This window comes from Neodiprion fabricii, chromosome 4 (assembly GCF_021155785.1).
Source record: "Neodiprion fabricii isolate iyNeoFabr1 chromosome 4, iyNeoFabr1.1, whole genome shotgun sequence".
NCBI classification, from domain to species: domain Eukaryota; kingdom Metazoa; phylum Arthropoda; class Insecta; order Hymenoptera; family Diprionidae; genus Neodiprion; species Neodiprion fabricii.
Genome location: NC_060242.1, coordinates 16,956,988 through 16,981,384, shown reverse-complemented (window position 1 = coordinate 16,981,384; position 24,397 = coordinate 16,956,988). Strand labels below are relative to the sequence as shown.

Genomic DNA, 24,397 nt, shown 5'->3' with positions numbered 1-24,397 from the left:
CGAATACAGAGACAAGGTTCGACTCAACGCGTCGCGGAGCAGCGCTTGCGCAACGTTTTCAGTCAATAATTTGCACCGCCCATGTTAATGCAGCTACATATACGGGGAGTTTTTTAAAAAATATTCTTTCTCTTTTTCTCTTTTTATTCCGAGTGTAAAATTCTTCTGCTCGTGATATTCGTGTGTCTAGTGTGGTCGGGAGTTGTGGCCTACGACGTATCGCTGCGGGTATGCATGCTTGTACTTGTTTTATGCGAATATAAGGTTTCCAGATTATTATTATTATTTTTATTCAGTTACGCAGGCCGTGTCGCTGTAGAGCTTGTTCTTAACTGTGTATATACGTAAATCTTGCAAGGTGTTCGGTTAATTCAATTTTTATACACATTTTAGAAAATCGCCTGCAACGTCGCGAGGAACGACATTTTATCGCCAACTGACAGAGCGATGGGAAATCCTAACAGTAGGCGAATTTTTGCCTGCAGGATGAAACCGAAACCCGGTAAGATATTTGATAACGTTAAATTTGTAGAATACCGTGTCAAAAAGATGAATTTTCATTCGCGATAGCTTTTTCGTGTACATTTTTTCAAAGGCATGTTCATTCATTGATCACAAGCAAAATTTGGACATTCGAATCCATGTAGAATTTGAAATTCTACCTTTCCTTCCGAGCATGATTGTCGAATTTCTTGTGTTACCGACAGTTGATCGAGTAGTATTCTCGTGATAAGTCTTGGCAGAATGAAATATCTCAAAGATGTCACTTGCAGCGAATAAGTGGAAAGTTGCAAATCGTCACGTGGGATTTTTGAAACTTATTAGAGTGAAAAGTCTTATCAAGGCTGATTAATTACTACGAAATGGCAACAGTTTCTTGTATTTTCTCTCAGCGTTAAATATTCAATAAAATTATAACAGCTGTATAATTTATAGTGTGATGGCAGTTCATCGTCCATTGAGTAGATTGTGATCGTTTTGTTTTTTCTTTTGAGACTGAACGATTAACCACTGGTTCTATTGGTAAATAACAAACAGCCCCCAATTATTCCGTGTACAGAAATTAACCAGGTATCAGAAACGAATGGACTTTTTATCCGTAAGTGACCTTATACCGCAATTAGAACGAGCAAGAAAGAAATGAAATGACAATATAATTAATGTATAAAACTGTTTACGCGACAGTAGCTGTTTTCTGCAAAAAAAAAGAAACACGTGTTACTTTGGTGTCGAGAGTAAAATATATTGTCTGTCCTTTGCTTGTTTTTTAGTTTATGAACCGTTCCTGTCACTTTTAATAAAACGATGACATCATCGAAATCTACATCACCAGACGGTCGGTTGTTTTTTGGGCGTCGCCATGTCGACGTAGTTCAAATTTTCACCGTTAACTTTAGACAGTGTTTTAATGTGGCAGCGCTGCGAGTTGCTCGGCTGGTAAATCTATCCCTGCGTGTATATGTGTACGTGCAGTACGCTATGTTATTCATCTGTTGAATGTTGGTTGGGAAAAGTTGTCCACTGCCAAAGGTGATTAGTGTCTGAGCGATGAAAGAGATATAAAAAAAAAAATTTGAAAAAAATTAGATCCCTTATCACGTTGAGTATACATTTGTTGTTTAATTTTCGGATTCTTTGTCCGCGTCAAATAGCCAACTAGTATTATTAACACACGTGCGAGAACAACAGATTTGATCAATTTTTCGCCATCCCGATCAACCTTCAACACAAAACCCTGCACGTGAGTAACTGACAACTTTATTTTGAAAAGAAAACAGAGTAACGAGGATTTAAACCGTAACGGTGTTGAGAAAAAAATAAGGAAAAAAAAACATCACCTAGCCATACTTCACTCCTTTTATCGACGCTTCTATAACCAAACATCGGAAGGACGACACGTCAATCGTTCGTACGTCATCGAAGTCGTGAAAGATTCCCAAAATCGACGCAACGGCATAAATCGGTAGTTGCCGCAACAATTTTCTTTACTGTCGAGAAAAAAAAACTTTGAAGTAGGAAATCGATCATTTCTTCTTCTTAATTTCAGTGTTTACGAAAATCTCGCGACTTCTGATAAGTTTACCTTCTTACTGGCACAATCTTGATACAGACATACATTCTGCGGCTTACAATAACAAATCCGTTGACGTTTTGTAAAAAACAACAATCATCGTCTGTCGGTATTATTCTCTCATTGACTGTGTCATTTTCTTTCTTTTTTTTTTTTTATCCAGAAATATGGAAGGTGGTAGTTATTCAGGCGAAGGTGACTTGGGCGGTCCAAGAACACCGCAGCAGGCATCGACCACGAAGAAGATGCAGGACACGCAGGCAAAGGTCGACGAGGTTGTTGGGATAATGAAAGTCAATGTGGAAAAGGTTCTCGAACGCGATCAGAAACTGTCAGAACTCGACAACAGGGCCGACGCTCTTCAGCAGGGCGCCGCGCAGTTCGAACAACAAGCCGGTAAACTGAAGAGAAAGTACTGGTGGAAAAATTTGAAGATGATGATCATCATCGGTATAATCGCCGTCCTTATACTGATCATCATCATCGGTGAGAAGCACTTTTGATATTTTAATTTTAGTTGCGAAAATTAAAACCATTAAAACGTTCAATGAAATCTATACTTAAATCGCTTTGTCACGCCAACTTAATGTAACGAATATTCCGCAATGTTTTTCTATACATTTGTGAACTTGTAGAATATGCGCAATGTTACTATCAATGTTAATTACGAAATGTCAGGTAGTACTGTTGATATATTTAATCGATATTTTTTTTCTCTACTTCTCATCAGCTTCAGTGGTTCCGTCATCAAGCAGTGACGCAGAGCCATCAGGAAATTAAAAGAGAAGAGATTTAAGAGTGAGGAGAAGAAAAAGACGAAATACGACAAAGATGAAGGCGTTGGTAAATGTGTATAACAATTTACGATACATGAAAGCGTTAAGTTTAGTTAATTATTATAATATAATATAATGCAAGGATTGGCCTGAAGTTTGGGATGATACACGTATAGAAAAAGTAACTGATAATAACTAACTGTAAGAATAAAAAGAAAAACATTTACTACTTACATACATTTACAATTTACAAGGAAAATAAAGAAAATAAATTTAAATTACCAAACCGCTAGTATTTTAACTGATAACAGCAGAAAATTGAATTACAAAATTATAGCACAAGCCAGAGCAGTCCATGTACGTGTTTTTCTTTTGTTTGTTTTTTTCTCTCGTCTAATAATGTTATAATATTTAGAAAATGAAAGGAAACACGCGACAAAATTTCATTCACATAACAAATAAAAGGTGCGTGTAAAAGGTGTAAAAGTATTACGTAAACTTTGCGAGACGCAGAATGAAAGTAAAAACAATTCTTCGTGTATTACACACATGAGATCAAAAGACAATACGTGGTGTAGTTTTGCGTGCTACAAATTGTTTACAAACCGCACTGTCTCATTGCAAAATTTACATACCCATATACATATATATACCCTGCATATCCATTAAATCTATTTAATATATATAAATGTATAGCTTTTAATACATCTACACGGACACATAAACACGCACACACATTTATATATATATATATAGACATATAAAATATAACGTTTGTATTCTTTAAGTTTGCGTCGGCTTCTTTCTGTCCCTTTTCTTCTTTTCATTTCCCAATTTTATCTATTACTACTGTTTATTACTGTTACCTTGTTTTTCAAAGGATAGTTTGCCACCTCCCGTTGAATACTCTCAAAATAATGAAACCAGTAATCATAAATTAAATCGTATGAAAAAACGCGGGCAGGTTGCCATAATTTCTTTTTCAAACTTTTCGTTGACGAGAAAACGTACAGAAGGAAAAATATAGGAAATATGAAATCAAAAAAAAATTGTCGCTCTTATCCCTTTTAATTTATACTGTACGTTTTATCAGATAAAAAGTTAAACTCTCACAGAGTTTTATGTACATACATGTATGTATTATTCATACAGATAAGAATGTATAGTCGTACCAGTTTTTAGCGTACTTTTTCTCTAAACACATATATATTCATTTCTTTGCTTAATCATCTATTGCGATACATAGTTAAACTTGACCATGTTTTTCTGTCCCTAAATTTTCCAATCTTGTCTATTCATTCCATCGATTTTCGTTTTACGTATTTCAACTATGTTATATAATACGCAGGTTAAATTCCACACGTTATGCTCGTTGCTTAAGAGATTCGATTATAGGATCAAAAACGGCATGTGACTGCTAATCAATTCTGTACAGTAGGCGTTATAAATTCTTATGTATTTATATTTTTATCGTCATGCATACCACTGACAATGAGTTTCACTACAAGAGGTTTCCTTATCGCAATTTTATCAGTCTCTGCGTCTTTGTCATTGTCACCGCGGAGCAGAAAATGTCACAAAATTACATGCCTGACTTTTGGCTGTTAATGTTTGTTCCAGGCAGTAAAATCACTGATTAAAAGCGATTGTTTTGTGTTATTTTTATTCCCTCAAATACACGTCGCAAAGTGAAAAGCAATTCGTACTCCGGCCGGGCCGAGACAATTGTTAGAAGCAATAAATTAGAGCTTTTAGGTATTTGAGTTCCGAAGCGTTTCGAGTGTCAGCCGTCAAAGGCATTGCGGCGGCGTGACGTCACGCGGCACAAGCGAATCGCGAAGCGGGACGCGGTTTTCAAACAATCGAACGGTAAACGGGATTCGAATTATTCGTTACGCTTGTTCGAAATAATCGACGGTCAATGTCCCAATAACAGGATCCTTGGAATCGAGTACTGTATAACTAAATATAACACTTATCTATTAACAAATAAAAATGAAAATTATCCACGAGTGATTTCGATATATACCTATAACTCATACAAAACAGCGTACTTGTCACGCTTATCTTCGGCAAGGCTGACTTACCGTTAGACGGACGATTATCCCTGTCATTATATACATACATAAATACATAACGATGCCCAAACCCATATGTACAATGGTCTTGTTTCATTTTCAAGAAACATTGTACAATGTGTAACATACGCAATGATGTGTGATTATTTTCAAATTTACATACATATATACATACACGTTGCGATTCAATCGTAACACATCGCACATGTAACCAGCTGTAAGTACATATGCATATAAATTGTGCAGGAAAATTTTTATACGTATCACCTCGAAGGATCAGCGGTGAACGCGGTGTACGTAAACATTGAAGATCTAGTACATTACCGGTATATATACACCCAAGGATCGACCGGTAAACAGTTCAGGTTTCCTTTTTCCTCCCCTGCTTCTTATTCCTCTACCTTGTTACTTTTGTTTCGCATACTTTTCGCGGACCGTAAGCAAGTTATAGGAAATCGTAATCGTATACCTGTAACACGGATGCATAAAGTGTATTACGCGTTGCCCGGTTTAAATTCGCGTACCTATATATATATATATATATATATCACTATATATGTACAAACACATATATAATGTAAGTTGCATGCAGTTGTAAATTGTTTATCAGTAAGGCGAGGCTGATCGTCGCGAAAGATGACGTACATACACAAGGTACACGGATGGAGGTTCACACGTACAAATACGCACAGGTTTCGTAATTTGTTGGTTTTCCGTAGAGAAACGAAGACACCCGAGAACCGGGGACTCTGCCTCCTCCTCCCCCCCCCCCCCCCCTTTCGAATCGGCGAATCGTATACAGATATACAATAGCATTACACCTAGGCACAAGGAAAACACACACGCATCAGCAGCTCTTGCATGTAACCGATGATAACATGTGTTCGTGCGCTCGTACGCCTGTGTGTACGTGTTTGTTATACGCGTAAAGTTCGCTTCTTAATATTTCTACTCCATGAGAAACTACTCAACAAAATCTCAGCTGTTCATTCACACGTTTGACTATCAGTCGACTCGCGACCGTCCAACCGGTCAGACGACGACGGCCGCAGGACCGAAAATACGCGACCCATCATCGTTCATATACCTATGTGCATACATACGATGCTATATGTATACGAAAAAGAAAAAATTAGGCGCGAATAAGTTATTGGTAAAGTTCTTGCGAGTGTGAATTTTTTTTTTTTTTTTTTATCTTATTTATATCAAATTTTACTTAACCGGGTTTGCGATATTACGTTGATATGCAAGACACGTAACCGAGAGAGGGAGAAAGATAAACAGTGACAGTGATTATAATGAAAGGAAAAAAAAATAAAACGCGCGTAAATGATTTGTTAAAATAAATTTCTTTTACTTTCATTTGCTTGGACTTAACGTATTTACTTTGTCTGTTAGAGTCTTCCTCTTATCGTATATAATTTCAAAGTATAAACGAAAAGTGCGTGAAGTATATTATATTGATATCTTGATGCATAATATAACGTTATTTCAGTTTTATATTTATATTTGTACGGAAGAAAATTTTTTAAATTGAACCAAAAATTGGAATAAAAACTAAAAAATTCGGAAATTGAAAAAAAAAAATAAATAAAAAACAAGAATATTCTCAACGTTGACGAAATGTTGGATCATTGATCGTCAGGTTATTGTTTACATCTAATAATCAATTTTCCGGACGACCGCATTACAGATTGTTAATTTTGTATAATATGTATGTACACTGCAGATATAATCCATCATCGTACAAAAAATATTATATAAACTGTGTTAAAGTACAGATTATTAAAGCGAAGTACAGCAAAAAATAAAAGCACGAAGTGAAACAAAAGTATCAAAATCTCGTTCATGTGTGAAATATAATTATACATTTTTTTTTTGCTGTTTCGAAAAAAAAAATTATTACCATCGTTATTAGAGTTCAGTGACGCGTGAAATTGTTGAGAATACTGATTGTCTAATGAATAAATCTATAATTGTAACGAATAAATTGCATATGCGTGATTATTTGCTGCATTGCGAAGATAGCAATATGTGTATAAGCATACAGATATATGATCCGAGTGAACGAAGATAGTAGTGAATAGAAATCTCCGATGCGATAGAGTGAAAATTAAATAAAAAAGAAGAAGGAAACAAATTCAAATCGTCAATAATCGAGTTTGAAAAATCGTGAGAAGTCAGAATCATGGCGTCGGCACTTCGTGAATTGGACGAGGAATACGGGCTGGGATACCAGAACACTTTGGTGAGTAAATAATAAAACCTGTGTTAACCGTAAAGTGACGCATTGCTGTAATAAAAAACAAAAAAAAAATTATAAAATTCAATACAGGGGTACGTAATTATTAATTAATATTTCAATTTTTGTAATTGCCGTTCATGCATGAATATTTGTGTCAAGCGAGCAAAAGCGAGAACCAAAAAATAAGTAATGAATAATGCAAATTTTTTACCCCTACCTGCCTCGAAAATGCGTGCAGGAAAAAATTATTATTCGTCAGCATTGATGTAAAAATGTTCACAACAAATCTATTTGACCAGCGAACTTTACGCAGCACGACTCTGAATTTTCTTTATCTGTATTTCTGTATTTTTTTTTTTTTTTTATTTCACTATACATGTCTATAAGACTAGAGAAAAAACGTTTCTTGAAGAATAATAAAAAAATTATTACTCACAAATCGTTATTCAATGTTACTTATTGTTACATGTACAGTATTTTTCGTGTATATGTGCAAAGGTTCTGAATGAAATAAATGAGATGGAAAAAATATAATTCATCAACAGTCGGCCGACGAAGAATCTTAATAATGGCGGAATATTATAATGAGTAAGATGACCAGCGTTACAAGTTTTGTAAAATGAATAAACTAATTATGCAGAAAGTATTCCCGGCACGCAGGCATGCGCGTTTCATTACGCATGATCCATCGTTTCACCTCTACGCGCGTTGTACGACATGATTAGTAATTACAGCAGAAATCAAAGTAGATTATTGCATTCATCACCTCCGTTTCACCCGCTATACATGTATATATGTATATGTATATATTGGCGTACGAATATAAATTGCTCATCGTTATGCCGTACAAGCTTTGCAAGTTGCGCGAAAAATCATTATTCCGAACGATGATACGGTGTATTATGTATTAGGTATATAAAAAATTCTATCATTCAATTCATCGGTCTTCGTAACGCGTCGATTATACCGCGGTAAAATATAAAGCTTTTTGTCGCCTTGCAAAATCTTTACTTACTCATTTTTTCTTTCCATGATTGCAAAATCAGCGTCAGTTTTGATGCACGAAATAATAATTTTTGCACGTATATGATAAATATATGTATGTATGTGTATGTATGTATGTATGTATGTATTTACATATTTACGTATAATAATCTTCATCTCACGTACCGACATTCGTAATATTAATGATGAATTTATGGTCCTGAGTATATGTATAAATTCGTCTCGCGCAGTGTGTATAATCTTATAATACACACCTTGTCACACTATGTAAGTAAACCGTACGTATTATAAGTATTAAGATAATCCAAATCCGCATCATTGATTAGCGTATGTATGCCTACCTGACTATCACGTTGCGGAAAGCACGGTGAAACGTTTATAGATAATGTATGTATAATATGTATAAACATCACATGCCACATTATGTACATTGTACATATATATTATATATATATATAGGTATATACCATGTATAATGTAAATTGTATCCCAATAAACTGCAGGTACAATAATATATGAAAATAAAAATTCTATTTTATACGTATAATTACGATTCAAATCGGATGTACGTGATTTTTATAATTTTATATACTGCATGAAACGTGTTACAATCACATAAAATATGCATATGTGTACACATGTATATATATAATATATATATATATTTCTGATCGTGTACAGTGATTGATCAAAATTTTACTCGGAGAAAAAGAGAAGGAATTTAAGAAGTTACCGCAAAGTCGAATATTATACATTACGCATTATTATGTACGTACATTGCACAGCAATAATCGGACGTTTACCATATCTTATCTGGCAACACTGCCGCTGGTTATTATAGTTTTACACATTCACACACACGCACAAACATACATATATGATTACTTTTACATTTTTTTTTGATAAATTACTGTATCGTTAGAGACGAAAGCGACGAAAAACCGACAAAATGCAAACCTATGACTGAGGTAAGCAGAAGAAAGGTTTCGCCTAACGTCAGGCAACCCGATTTTCACCACCTTACCGGCCGAGAATCTGGTTGCCTGACAACGGGCGGCCTCGCATCAAGGAGATGACCGCTTCACCGATATTCCACGCAAGTTTGTGAAGAATTAATCCTTTCATTTGTCAACTAACAAATGGTAGCCGTGAATTCCTTTGATATTCAACGATATCGTAAATGAATTTTGGAAGAAAGAAAAAAAAAATATATATATATATATATATATATATACATACATAACCACGTTCTGCAGTCTGACAATGAGAGTGCACATTTCTTTAAACCATTCGTTTTGTTTTGAACCGAATTATACCTCCGCACCTCCTGTTCACCCGTTTAATTTCTCTGTCCCTGCACAATTTGTCAATTCCTAAATCTATGCAGAAATACAGGTGACATACCTATAATAAATGCATACACTGAATATACGTATACCTATATCATATGTGCATGAAATTGCAGCTGCTGATATTGTACGTTGCGTAATGTCATTTACGTACTATGCGTATTACAATATCAGTGTCAACGTATTCGACGACGTTGAGGTACCCATGTGTATACATATATATACCTATATATATATATATATATATATGTATATATATATATATACCTACCTATGTATAGAGAGATATTTATAGTTAAGAATCACCATCTCGGGGACGCAATACGTATGTATATGTGATATATATATATATACGTACATATGTGATACATACCTGATGAGCTATAAATGCCATTTCGAATGAGTACGATGATTAGGATGCACGAATTGCGGAATACACGCGTTCATTGTGTGGGAATAAACTGCAGGGATTCGTCATAAAATATTTTGATCAATTTACGATGATTCGTTTGGATATACAGCGCAGCGGAGATAAAAAAAAAAAAAAAACGTTATTAATATATTCAAATACCAATGAATTTTTTTATGTACCTATTGCCACTGAAATTCAACTAATTTGTGTAATAATATATACGAGAGAAAAAAAAGAGACGAGTCGCGCGGCCATTTATACGTGAGACGTCTCTTGAATTATTTATTTTCAAGTAAAAACCGAAGAAACTGACGATCTTTTTTCCTCTACTGTTGGCTTTTTTTTTTTTCTTTTTTTTTCTCACCTCCTTCTCATTGATCGTATCGCGGCAACGATACTAAACCGATGTTCTACAATTTCGCCGCCTGATTGTGTATTATGTTTTTTAATCTAACTCAGATTATACTTTATTATTGATATGCACTGGTTATCTCATGTGATATTTGACTGTCTCATTTTCGTTATTATTATTTCTTTTTTTTTATTTCATGTTATGAACCAAATATTACGTTAATCGTGTCGCGAATTGCAGGTGATTTCGTTTTGAAGTATTACACTTACAACGTGTGAGAAAGAGAAAGAATAAGATAAAGAGTGAGACAGAGGGTGGAATTTAAATTAATATTAGACTAGCAAAAAAGGAGAAAATAAAACGGGAAATGGAATAATTAAATAGTAACGAGATTAATAAGTATAACGGAAAAAATGGGAACAATTTGAAAAAGGGAACGAAGTGAGAATAAATCATCCAACGAGTCTTCTGTACAGATACACACACACACACACACACACACAAAGTAACGCTTACGCCTTACACCACTTCACCACTTTCGCGACGAGATAATAATTGGACTCATTCCAAAGCGTTTAAACAGCCTTCGCGTCGAACTTGCGTGTTTGTCTGTGTGCCTATCGCCGCTTGTTTATTACCGTACATACATATATACACGAAAGAATGGATGTAATTGTATATTATGATATGTATATCATCGTTTTATAATACGTATAATAATATTATACAGGTGTGCACATTTACCTCGTGGGTATATAAAAAAGTCATCGGGATGAAGGTAGGCATATTTACAAAAACGTATATTTGTATACGTGGGACAGTCCAAACAATTTCGACCTGGGTCTGAACCCTGACCTCTCGGGTTGGGCCCGCGATTTTTTATATGATTGTTCACACTTCGAAGGGCACTCGGCTTTATTTTTTCGATTTTTTGGACTCGATTTGAATTTTATACAATTTTTTGACACGGTTTCATTGATCGACACGATTTAAAAGTCTGAAAAAATTCTGAAAAATCGTTTTTATACTGTTATCAAGCTTTCTCCGAAAAAATAAAAACATTCGAAAAATTCAAAGCATGAGTCATTTTACTATGGATGGTTGCTGAAAAATTATCGCATGTCACATCGGATTTTTGAAAATTTGTTGTGATTTTTCGCAAGAGATGTTTTTTCTTCTTTATTTTGCTAATCAAAAGACAATTCAAATAGTAAAATGGTTCCGAAAAATTATTAAACATTTTCAAAAATCTGGCGTGACATTTGAAAATGCTTCAGCAACCATCCATAGTAAAATGATTCCTGCTTCCAATTTTTTTAATATTTTATTTTCGGAAAAAGCTTGAATATTTTCAATGCTGTGAGTAGGAAAAAACACCCCACTCCGGCACTAAGCTTAAAAATTTTAATACCTGAGACACGATTTTTCAAAACTTTGTCAGATTTTTAAATTGTGTCGATTAATAAAATGGTTATAAAATTGTATAAAATGCATATCGAGTCCTAAATACCTAAAAAACAAAACTGAGTGCCTTTCAAAGTGGCAGCGATCATATAAAAAATCGCGAACCTAATCCGAGAGGTCAAGGGTCAAACCCAAGTCGAAATGTTATGCACTACCCCGAAGCTATACATATAGATGAAAAATATAATATACATAATCCTAATCACGTCTATACATACAATACGGAGATGAGAGGTTAGTGGAAAATTAAGATATAAAGAAAAGTGTACTAGAAAATCAAACCGAAATTCAATAAAAATACCTTTACCTTTTTTATATTCATCTGTATATACAACACATACCATAAATACTGTGAGCTTCTGTAGAATGATCCATACGCCTTATTCAAGCAACCAGAGTTACAGTTCTCATTTCAGGTTAAGCATCGGATCCTGCTACAGTCGTTCTTAGAGCACATAACTAGGGTGTATAAAAAACAAAACATAAAAAAAATCTTCCAATGAGGACAAAATTTGCGTTTAAGTATAAAAATACGCCTGTTAAAATTTGAACTCTTAATAATAAAGTTAAGAGGTTGCGCATCGCACTTTTCTCATTCCCATAAGAATAACAAGGGAAAAATGGTTTTTGGTCCTTCTGATTTTCAAAACTAGCTAACGATGCGTCGTACAGAAAATTCACAGACAAATTTTTTTAAGGAATCGAACGCTCTGCAAAAAAGGTGAATTATCATTTTGAGATAAATCCACTTTTTCAAATGGTACTTAAGATCCTTAAATAACTTTTAAACGAGCGAATTTATCAGAAAATAATAAGAGATCGTTTTTGAAGAGCGTTCAGTTCTCTACAAAAATATATTTACGAATATTTCTGTACGACGCATCGTTAGCTAGTTATAAAAATCAGAAGTGCAAAAACAATTTTTCCCATGTTTATCTCGTGGAAATTAGAAAAATACGATGTGCAACCTCTTAATTGTCACCGATTGATCGCATGATAACAATATTAAAACACGTATACAATATTTTACATGAATGTAACGATTTGTAAGATAGAAGAAAAATAGGATTAAAAAGAACAAATTGTACGACAAATGACATAAAATGATACGCGTATGAAATACTGGGAGATTTTTACATCTCGCCTACTTTCGTCGGTACTAAAATTTTTTACTCCACCCTCATCACACCCCTATTTCTCTCTTTGAAAAAAATCTAATCTAATACACAGCCACAAGTATATGCAAACCCACGTATGCATCAGAGTCGTCCGAGTATTCCACGTATACCGGGACAATCTCTAGAAACTATCCATTCAATGCGCATGCGCCAAATAATTCAATCTCATTGGTCGGTCAAATCGCCCCGCGGCGGTCTTTTGTCTGTTGAGCAGGGGGCCAACGTACACAAAATGAGACAAGACTCAAGAGCTGTAAATCTCTCGCGCATAAAACCGCTGATTGAGGTTATGTTGCTGTTTATTTTTACGTAGCGTGAATTGTCTAAGAAGAATAGTATCGTTCAGCAATACCGTGGTCGATATCGGAAAATATTCAACCGACGCAATAAAGGATTGCCAAAAACAGTGTTTGACAGGTGAAACTCGGAGAGGCAAGCCTGTCCGAGCAGCCGATAAAACTCGCGCATGCGCATTGACTGTATAGTTTCTAGAAATTTTCCCGGTATATTTAGCGATTACGCCGCTCTGTGCGTGTATAACCTGTGTCTATACATGACAATTCTCATAGTTGTAATTAACGTATATTATCATAGGTATGTAATACGAGTTACATATACCTTACAACCTACGTGTAGAAGTATGTTGTCAAACGCGTGATTGGGCAGATTGGACGATGATACGTCGACACGTGTAGATACACGCACGTAGAACGTGTGCGTATTTAACGTTTGTAAAGATGAACCGTTGCCACGAGAGCGGCAGCGCCAACCGTCGTAACTCCGCGTAGCTTTACAATCAGTAAGTAACAACCTGCTGCGTAGCGGACCGAGGCGGATGGAAGTCACACGACAGAGTAGAAAAGTTGACAACTATTCGCGTGTACGGTTGGAAAGGTATTGAAAAGAAAGATACAGATTTATCCTGTCGGAATACGGGAAGCGCAAGAAAAAAATACGGAAGATTTCCTCGTCAACCCCATGTGAGATGGTATACGTAATATGTAAGTATAACTATACGTACGTAATACGATACACACTGCCGGCTAAAAGTTTCTTGCCGCGTTAAAAGTTACACAGCGGACTCAAAAATAAAGGTAATTAAACGTTCCAAGCGGAGTTTCAAAGAGGACAAATTTACCTTCGTTTTGTTTTTTTTTAGAAAATTCCAATGTGATCGTTTTGCGGCTATTTTTCAGCTACTGGAAATCAACCCCGCATCTTAGGGGAAAACTTTCTCCTCGATTTTTTCTATTGTGAGGTTAAAAAGGATATCAAAACCTAGATTTTTGTCTTTTAGAAAGTTTCGTATGATTTTTTTTCTCCCCAGTATTGCATTTTTGGCTAAAAAGAAACCTGTTTTAGAAAAATAGTTGTAATTTAACACATAAATTTACACTGGAGTAGCTTGAACTTTTTCAGAATTTAAAAAAAAAATCTCCTCTAATTTTGAGTTGGGACTCTGATGAGTTGAGGGGCAATTTTTTCAGTCGAAACTTGGAGAATCATCGTCAGTTGAGTTGTGTCTCGAAAACTATCAGATTTAAGACAAAATATTAAAAAGAAAAAACTAAGTTTTTGAACTTGCTTTTTGAAGCAAAAAAAAAAACCGACGATCATCTCTTTCACCTCATCTATACGAATTATTTGTTGTAAAATAAAATCCCATTTGCGCCGACCAGAATATATTTATCGATATATTCATTTTTCGCGATACCTAAATATGGCAATACGAATATTCACACAATTTTACACGTTAAAGCTTTTTGGAGCATGAAAATTTAAAAAAAATTATACCACGCAGTTGTTAGAAATGTTTCTACGTTCTGTTCGCACACAAGACTGTCGAAACAAATTCAAAACAAAAAAAAAAATATCGACAGATTCGTGTAGAGCAATTGTTTACCTTCATACACTCAATGCGAAGCTTTACAACTAGACGTAGTTATTTTTTTATTTTCACGTAATGTATTTTGAATTCGTTTCGACAGTCTTGTGTGCGATCGGTACGTGCGAATAGTAACGTGGTACAATTTTTTTTGAATTTTTCTTGCTCCGAAAAGTTTCAACGTGTAAAATTGACTGAATATAAAGAACTTCGTATTGAAAAACGAGGCATGATTATTACTTTACCTAATCAAGTCGTGCCATATCTAATTATCGCGAAAAAATGAATATATACATATTATATACGGTCTAATCGGCGCAAATGCGATTTTGTTTTATAACGGAAAACTCGTATAGATGAAGTGAAAGACGTGATCGTCTGTTTCTTTATACGTTAAAAAGTAATTTCAAAAGTTTAGTTTCATCTTTTTAACATTTTGTCTTAAATCTGATAGTTTTATAGGCACAACAACTCAACTGACGATAATTCTCCAAGTTTCGAATGAAAAAATTACCACTCCACTCATCAGAGTCCAAATCCATAAGTGTAGGCCATTTTTTACTTTTTTAAATTCTTAAAAAATTCAAGCTACTCCAGTGTGAATTTATGCAACTTTTGCATCCCCTGGATATTCAAATCCAGCAATTTTTCTAAAACATGTTTTTTTTAGCTAAAAATGCAACACTTGGGCGAAAAAAAAATCGTACAAACGTTTAAAGAAACGAACATGTAGGTTTCAATATTCTTTTTAAGCTGAATACAGAAAAAACCGAAGAAAATTTTTCCCCTAAGATGCGGGGTTAACTTCAGGCGGCTAAAAATAGTCGAAAAACGGTCACGTTTAAAAATATGTACCGTGACCAAAAAAATTGTAGGAAATTTTCTGAAAAGCAAAATGAATGTAAATTTATCGTCCTTGAAACGCTGCTTGGAACGTTTGATTATCTTTATATCTGAGTCCGCTGTCTACGTTTTAGTGCCGTGAGAAATTTCGACTGGTGTACCCAAGCTTTTGGCCGACAGTGTACACATACTTTATTGTTGTATTTTTACACACCTATGGTGAGATAGGAAATACTGCAGTATAATGACAAACGATACGATAGAATTAATTGACGAAAAGAATTTCTTCAAAAAAGATTATATATGGGTGATTCGTGTGGTATTTTTTTTTTTTTTTGTTCTTTCTTTTTCTTATTACGTTTCCCTGAAGTCTCAATCATTTTCACCGTTTGTGGCTAAACTAGATCGGCACACTACATGCAGTTCTTAGTATTTTTCTACAAATACGAATTAAACGTACATGTATTTATTTATATCAATGTTTCTATAGCTGTAGTCGTTTATGTACACATACTTTGCAGTCCGATATTATCGAGCTTAACGATAAGACACACTTGTACACGTATAACGTAAGTGTACCAGTTATTGACCCTGTCCCAATTATTGATCTTTTTCGATTGTTTCCGTTTGATCCTTAGTTCTAAAATTTCCAAAATATAAATTTGTAGCGTCTAATCCTGTAGCAATTGGCTTTACTCATCGAGAAATTCACAATTTGTGACGTCAGTTTATAATTTTGGAAAATAAAAGGGTCAATAATTGGTTCTAAACGTGCCAATAACCGGTACACTTATATTATATAAATAACCGAGGTTTTCTTGTATTATCTATTGGCCAAAGATCTGTAGACATTACGAATTTTTCAAACATAATAATCTAGACGTCTGAATAAATGCACGGTAAGCAGTGTTGTTTTTCAAACGTGGTCATCGTTTCAATATTATCGCCACACTTCGTCATTAAAACACTGCTCCTCCTCCATCTACATTCTCGCATTATACTTTGACAGTGTTTGACGGTTGCCGTTGGATTGAATGAGCAGCTCGGTCCCAGCGCCGGAGGAGGAAGAATTACATCAGATGATCAGTCAACTGCTCGCGGAGTAGGAAGAGGAAGATAGCGAGATATAGAGAGATAATGAGATAGAGAGAGGGAGAAGTAGCGCGCGTGAATGGTAATGCTGGAATGCTTCAAATACCGCCGATACATGGGAAAACTAGGAAGAGCCAAAGTCCCGATCTAAAAAAACGAACGACCATTCGTTTATACTAATTGTTTGGAGTAACGAAATAGAAGGTCAAGCGCGAACAAACGTATAACCGAGTGAATTTTACCCGGGTGATGACCGGATACATGGCAAAAGAAGACAGGTATTATGGTGGGATGATTTAACCGTTGGAAGTGTTTAAAAAGCACTGGTTACCAGCGGTAGGCGGTAGCTGAAGAACAATCTTCGATTGGTCAGCGGTTATCTTCGTGCCCGAAATGAGATAGAGAGACGGTCAAGTTAACATAAGCAGATTAACCTTGTTGAAATTATCAACATTCTCTCTCTCTCTCTCTTTCCGATCATACGTCAACGGTTGTATAAGATAGTGCGACAGGCAGAGAGACAGAAGTTGATTGTGTACAGACGAGGAAAGTTTCGGCAGTCCAAAGCGTGAAGTTTGCTGAACAAACAACTCGGATATACCGAGTCATGAAAATTGGGAGAACACTGCTTTCCAAACTTTCGAGGAGAATCGACCAAGTGATGGATAATTTGGGACGGACCGTCGCTTCGCAGACTTCGCCGACCCGCGAAAACTCGTCATCAGCGACGTCGTCGGTGCTCAAGGAGGACGAAAAACCGAGGACGATGGTGGCGCCGAAGGAAGAGGTCATTCGGTACATCGCCGATTCCCTGATGAAGGTCGGCGCCAGTAAAGAGGACGCCGTAACCGTAGGCGAACATTTGTTCACGGCCGATTATAGGGGCCACTTTAGCCACGGCATGAACCGCATGGAGATGTACGTTCAGGACGTGGTCAAAAAGTTGACCGATCCCAAGGCTAAACCTCGAATAATAACCGACTTCAAGGTGAGTGTAATCACGGTCTGCATTACGCCATTCCCTATGGGCGTCGTGGTGTGTTGCGATTTTCGTTTTCCGAGTTTCTTTTGTGATTTGGGGTTCCGAGGGGTTCGCCATGCGAGGATTAACCGAACAATTGACTTCGAAACTTCATTGGGCTTGGATGAATTCAATTCAATTGACTTTGAGAAGTCAAAGCTTCGTGAACTGGATGAGTTTGAATGCTTTGCGAGTTCCAATGACTGCGGTTGACCTCAAATTACTTGAACTTCGTGAAACCATACCGGTTTCATTGAATTCAAGAGCTCGTGGATTCGAAGCAGTTCAGTTGAGTTCAAATGACTTGGGTTATGGGTCAAGATTTCGTGTATTAAAAACTTTAGATAATGTTAGTGACTTGAAGAGAATTGAAATTATGTCAGTAGACCTGAAGTGAGTTCAACCGTCTTCAAACGAATTCTATCGTCTTCAAACGCATGCGAGTAATTTCAAGAAGTTAACCTTTAGCTGGCACCTTCATTTGGTACAACACCGCTGGCACCTTGGGGTCATGCATCGAAGCAGTTTAATATTTTTACGAGAATTTTCACTAGCATTCACTTAAGTGTCTTCTACAAGACAAAAAAAGGTCGCAACAATATCCTTTAAATTTGAGGCAGTAAAAAATTGTTTAAAAGGTAGAAGCTTTCAAGTAACGAAAATCTCGATTAAAAACCCTTAGATCACGAACAACCCCAAGGTGCCAAAGAACGGTCCAATCCCTCGGAATTTAAAAATAACCCAACTAACCAAAACAAATCAGCTAACCCTCTTTACGGTGAATCTTCAGGCAGTAGCAACGGTGGACGGAATGAACGGTTTTGGACAAGTCACGGGTAAGTACTGCATGGAGTTGGCAATGAAGAAGGCGAAGGAGTACGGAATAGGAATGGTGGCGTGCCGAGGTTCGAACCACTACGGAATAGCGGGCTACTACTCGCTGATGGCGATGTCGGAAAACCTATTCGGCTTCTCGTGCACGAACACGAGTCCGCTGATGGCACCAACGCGAAGTCGGGCCGCGGCGCTGGGAACGAATCCCATATCGTTGGGGGCCCGGGGCTCAACGTCGAACGACGACTTCGTCTTGGACATGGCGACGACCTGTGTTGCCCTCGGTAAAATGGAGCTCGCCTCCCGCAAGGGGGAGCCGATTCCCGAAGGCTGGGCTCTAGGTGCGGATGGAAAGCCGACCGTCGACGCAGCCGAAGCCGTCAGAACCGCCTGCCTCATGCCGCTCGGTGGCGAGGAACGAAACTCGGGTTACAAAGGCTACGGGATGGCGCTGATGGTCGAGGTTCTCTGCGGCATACTGACCGGCAGTAAATTCGGCCCCAATATAAGAAAATGGGACTCGAGTTCGGGCGACGTTGTCGCCGATCTGGGACACTGCTTTGTCGCCATCGATCCCGACGCTTTTGTCCCTGGCTCCAGGGACCGTCTTACGGATTTGGTCGGACTGCTCAGGGGCCTTCCAACCGCCGGTGATATGCCCGTTTTGATACCAGGTGATCCGGAGAGGGGACACATGCGGAAAGTCGATCGCGAGGGTGGAATTACTTATCACGATAATCAAATCAAGGCCTCGAAATTGTTCGCCGAAAAATTGGGCGTTGAACCGATGAGGCTCGTGGAGAAAAGAATTCGTAACGATCACTAAGTTTCGACTATTCTCTTGCATTCTAATTTTTGATCCAGTAACTACGCGCTTTTGTTCTCTTACTTTTTTTCACCGATGTCTATTCTGACTGGATGGCTGTCTAGCGTCCTCGGCCTGACAATGAGTCGATAAGAAGCAGGCGAAATCGACATCAGCGCTTCAATAGCCTCAATGAAACTAAAGAACCAAGTGGTTCACTGTCTATGTCATTGGCTAAAGCGACGGGACCGTTTGACTAAATCGGTTTCTGATAGGCTATCATCCACGTGACCCGTTAGTTTAACTTTGGCTATTGCAGCGCTAGTGTCGATTTTTGGTGCTTCTGATCGACACAAGCTGCCCTGTACTGGAAGCATAGGAGTCAGCCATCCAGTTAGTACAGAGATCAGTGCTTTTTTAAACGACATTCGGCGATTTACTTTCTTTTTCTTTCCTAACTTCCCTAACCCTTTCTAATGGCTGCCATCTTGAAATTTGTCCGTACAATTCGAACAGAAAAATGTCAGTGATATGCTTTACAGATTGCAGAATCTATTGTATATGAATCTACTGTATATTATTGAGATTAAATATATCGAATAATAATTACGATGCCACGTAAAATTTCATCGATGTCAAATTAAAAAAAAGGTTTACTGTAAAAAAAAAAGAAAAAAACCAATAATCGAAATTTTTTCATCCATTTTATTTTTTCTTATTTGGTCAATTTTCAGGTTAAAATATCGCCGGGAAATGTGCACACCGAATCTTCCTCTTTGAAAATAATTATGTCGATTATAATATATTATACGAGAGTAACACAAAGAATACATTATTGCTTTGTTACCTAATTATAGTTCCGTTTGCCTTTTATACCTTTGTTATTGCTGATTGCTTTTTAACGACTAAAAATTTTCTAATTATATTGTTGTACCGATATACGCTTGTGCAGCTCCACGTCGTCTACTATCTGAGGAATTTATAAATTGTCATAGAAATAATAACGTACTAATATGCACGTAAAGAAAAATATATACATACATGCACATGTCATCATATGATTTTGTTAAGTTTTCAAATGGGTTATATTCTACTGTAATTTTAACCACGTACAAAACTGTTATTGTCTAAGTAGACGGTAAATGACAATGAGAAATTACTGTCATAACCGTAATTGTTGAAATATTGTCTTATCGATGCATGAATATATAATGGTGTGTAAATACGTGTATGAAAATTTCGATGTTTTCTGAAAAATAAAAGTTGTTATTTTGAAAGCAATAAAAATTTGGCAACTTGGCGAACATTGATGAGCCTAACCTAAGAAGAACTACCCGTTCGGATACGTTTCGAACTTGCAATCAAAAAATGTTATTTATAGCTATGCGAGCCATCAGAAGTTTCGATAACTCGAAAACCACTCGATGATTAAAATCGAAAATTTGACCCAATCTAAGCTGAACAAAAGCCGCTTCAATTAAGATCAAAATCATCAATTCGTCTCGAAAATGTTGAAATTTTTATTTGTTTTTTTTTTTTTAAAGCACTTGTTCTAATATCTCAAAAATTGCTGGATCCATCAGACCCAGAATCTAATCAGTTATAAATCAAGCAAAACCCTATTGATTGAGATCAAGATCACTCTAATCCGTTTATTTATTCTCGAGATAACGTCAGATCGACAGACAAACATCAGACAGACCTCTACCCGAAAATGAGCAAAAGTGATTCTCTAGATCTTAGAACGTGGAGATCTGACGACGAATCAACTTTTCTTTTTCAAGATAATAACTTGATAACAACTTCCCCTTCTCTATTTTCTCTTCGAAAAACGAGAAAGCGAAAAATTCAGAGGACCAGAAGAATATAAAGGTGAAAAATGAACGGACAATAATTATAAGCAAACGCTTAATTTCCGTGTACAAATTTTGCATTTTTATACTGAACCGCTCTCGAAGAAATGATAAGGTGATTCAGTAAATCGAACTTGCCTGCAGATTTGCGAATATCTACAATACTTTTTGCATACATCAATGCTGCTGCTTCGAGTCTTCGAGACGGCAGCAGCGATGAATATACGTTGAAAGGCGTATCACTTATTCACTCAAGCAAATCATGAGAATATCAATTATTATAACCACTTTGCAGGCGCGAAAGAGGCAAAGGCGGTTGAATAATCATCCGTAATTCTTCTATTGTATGCGAGTTATTACTACCCATGCGTATCACAACGCGAAATAAAATGAGAAAAAAACGAAAAATATATATATATATATTTTTATTCAGTACGGATTCCTCGTAAAACTGTTGTTTATGATTTAAAAAAATCCCCTGCGAATTTGAACTCGATCGGATAAGACTTAGAGGTTCCACTTTCAAGTTTTCGTTTTAACATTGAAATAACACGTGAAAAAAAAATGCTTACCTTAACTCATCGACGATTCTGCGCGAAAATGTAGACGAAAAAGAAAAATATCAAGAGACTTTTTTTACAGACAACAAAATTTAGTAGAAAAAAGGTCCCTACATATTTTTCGTTTTCGTCCATATTTTCATGCAAAATTGAAGCATTTTTTTTTTAACGTGCTATTTCAAGGTAAAAACGAAAACTCGAAAGCGGGACCTCCAAATCTTGTCCGATTTTTTTTTTTTTTTTTTTTTTACTTAAATTCATTTAAAGTACATCGAAAACATTTTTAAACGATGGTAAAATTTTTTGTGTCAACACAAATTTAATACGAAATGAAAACAAACCTCTGTAAAATAAATGAAATCTGCGTGGAAGATGTCTCGACGCGAAGCTAATTGTTATTGTTTGTTTGAAAAATTTTCACAGACTCGTGCACTTATGCATCACCCCTGCACGTACACAGGCTTACGATAATAAAATATATTATACTAATTGTAACATCAAACGAGAAACATTGGGCTTCTGCAATATTATCTCACGGTTTGAAACTGTTCGCTGTTCGTGCAATACATAATAAACTTGACCAAGTTTAAAATAATATATAACATTATTGTACAATATCAAAAGATGAAATGAATCCGAAGGCGATATTAAATGTTTGCTTTTTTCATTTTTCTTGAAATACGTGAATATTATTATAACGTAACAATGGAATTGGCGAATTTTTATTGCCGTTACACTTATTATTATTCAAGTAGATCACAGTATAATTCGTACATATGTTAATGTTTTATAACTCGCGGCTGTGAACCCGCGCAAAAATATGTTTCGTCAGAGACTTTGATCCGCGCGTATCATACGTATAATCGATCCCTCGTGTCAATCTCTTTTCTTCGGGTCGTTAACGCGATAACCCAGAACAGTGTTTACTGCACTTGTCACGTGATGCGTGATGCTATATATTTATGTGTGCGTGTGTGTGTGTGTGCATAAATGATATGAATAAATCTTGTAAGACGTAACAACAATATGAATAATACATTATGTCCCGCATATGTAGAATTTTAATATAATTATGTAACAGACGATCAGTGTATAATGTTAATTTCGCACGTTTTTATACCGCGAATACGAAGGAGATCGAATTATTATCGCAACGAATTAAAGGAGCTGTGAAAAGCAGTATTGATAAAAATGGAATTTTTTTTCCGTCTCTTGTATCAAATATGGATAAATCTTTATTATTTTTGTTATTATTCAAAAGTGGTGAAAATGTTCGCGAGTGAAAATAAAAATGACTGGAATTAATCAATCTGAAGATTCACTTGCAGGATAAGTGCCGTGGAAATTAATTGTAAAGTGAAATTGACGATAATTCAGGCACGTCATTCAGTGATTCTGAGAAATTATAAACAAGTAGGAAAATATTATTTATTGCACACACACGCGCATATTAGACTCCCTCAGAAAAAATTTAATTTATTTTCGATCTCCCACTTCATAAAATCTTAATTTTCAACGTAATATTGAAGCTCGTGAAAGGAAATCGCCGTGCGATTTTTTTAAGCGGTGCTGTATCGAGATTTTGTATTCACCATTTAATTAGCACGTAAGAAATACAATTCTGACCTTCGCGGAGTCTTGATAATTTGAATGGAAAATGTTTGAACAAAAAAAAAAAAAAAAGATGTCTTCAACGAATAAATACAACTTTTAAAGGATCAAAATATTATTATTTCCTGACGCGCATGGAAATTTTCATTACAAAGATAGTATTTATGGAAACAAAGTATATTTTTCTTCGCGTAAAAGTTTCTGTTAAAATTTTTGATAATTTTATTTTCTCGATAGAAAGGGACATCGAGGTCGATTGAATTGAACAAACTTAACGTGTTTCATGTATTTGACAAATATTATTCAACATTTTACTGCGGCCAAGCCGGTTTTATCTGGGTTCCCATTTTTGGAAGTTGAAAAACCACGATTTACGCAATCTTGAATATCTCGAAGATCGTGCGGTTAAAAATTTTCTACGACGCGTCGATTCGAAGAAAACCACGCAAGTTCTCAAAGGTTACCATACTGAGTCCCGTCCGTTTTATAGACAAATTATTATCCTCCTCTAATCGTTAGAATTTGATTTCTTACGTGTTGATCAAATCGCGAATAGAAAAACTCAATGCGGCAACCGCTTAAAAAACACGCACGACGATTTCCTTTCACGAGGTTGAACATTACGTTACAAACTACGGTTTCATGAAGTTGGAGATCAAAAAAAAAAGTTTTTTTTTTAGGCAGTCTAATATACATATATGTATAAAATATACATGTATATGAAAATTTCTCGCGCGCACATTGGAAATTTCTTTTTTTTCTCGCTTCATTTGCTTTTCTTTGCAACTTATTATTTCGAACGTAACTTCGCATTGCTTGTGATTACATGAATCTCGGTACCAATTACAGTTGTATATAGTTAACGCTAAATGAAATGGTTCTCAACTATATCAAGAGAAAAAAGCGAAGGATAGGTACAAAAATAATGTGTAAATTTAATACAGTTTACAAAATTAGATTAAT

The 24,397-nt window shown here is 35.9% G+C and overlaps 3 protein-coding genes across 7 annotated transcripts in view; all 3 read left to right on the top strand.

Moving 5' to 3' along the window:
- Positions 1–393: 393 nt before the first annotated feature.
- LOC124180576 (synaptobrevin-1-like) lies at positions 394–3,634 on the top strand. Of its 5 annotated transcripts, none has more exons than XM_046566274.1 (3): positions 394–502; positions 2,235–2,557; positions 2,802–3,634. In XM_046566274.1, exons 2-3 carry the CDS (start codon positions 2,239–2,241, stop codon positions 2,849–2,851), a joined length of 369 nt encoding a protein of 122 aa, XP_046422230.1. In that variant the 5' UTR covers positions 394–502; positions 2,235–2,238; the 3' UTR covers positions 2,852–3,634. The 5 variants fall into 5 exon arrangements, with proteins under 5 accessions (XP_046422230.1, XP_046422226.1, XP_046422227.1 ...); XM_046566270.1 differs by lacking the exon at positions 394–502 and adding an exon at positions 1,389–1,530; XM_046566271.1 differs by lacking the exon at positions 394–502 and adding an exon at positions 1,469–1,741.
- A 3,428-nt stretch (positions 3,635–7,062) lies between these two features.
- LOC124179393 (chloride channel protein 2) overlaps positions 7,063–24,397 on the top strand; it is a 45,405-nt gene continuing 28,070 nt past the window's right edge. Inside the window, exon 1 of the mRNA XM_046563703.1 lies at positions 7,063–7,173. Within this exon, the coding sequence (XP_046419659.1) occupies positions 7,114–7,173 (60 nt within the window). The 5' untranslated portion in view covers positions 7,063–7,113. The remainder of the gene's footprint in view (positions 7,174–24,397) is intronic.
- Positions 13,575–20,687, top strand: LOC124179395 (uncharacterized oxidoreductase YjmC). The gene is made up of 3 exons (XM_046563707.1): positions 13,575–13,931; positions 16,668–17,738; positions 18,562–20,687. The coding sequence occupies exons 2-3, from the start codon at positions 17,358–17,360 to the stop codon at positions 19,429–19,431; spliced, it is 1,251 nt and encodes a 416-aa protein (XP_046419663.1). The 5' UTR covers positions 13,575–13,931; positions 16,668–17,357; the 3' UTR covers positions 19,432–20,687.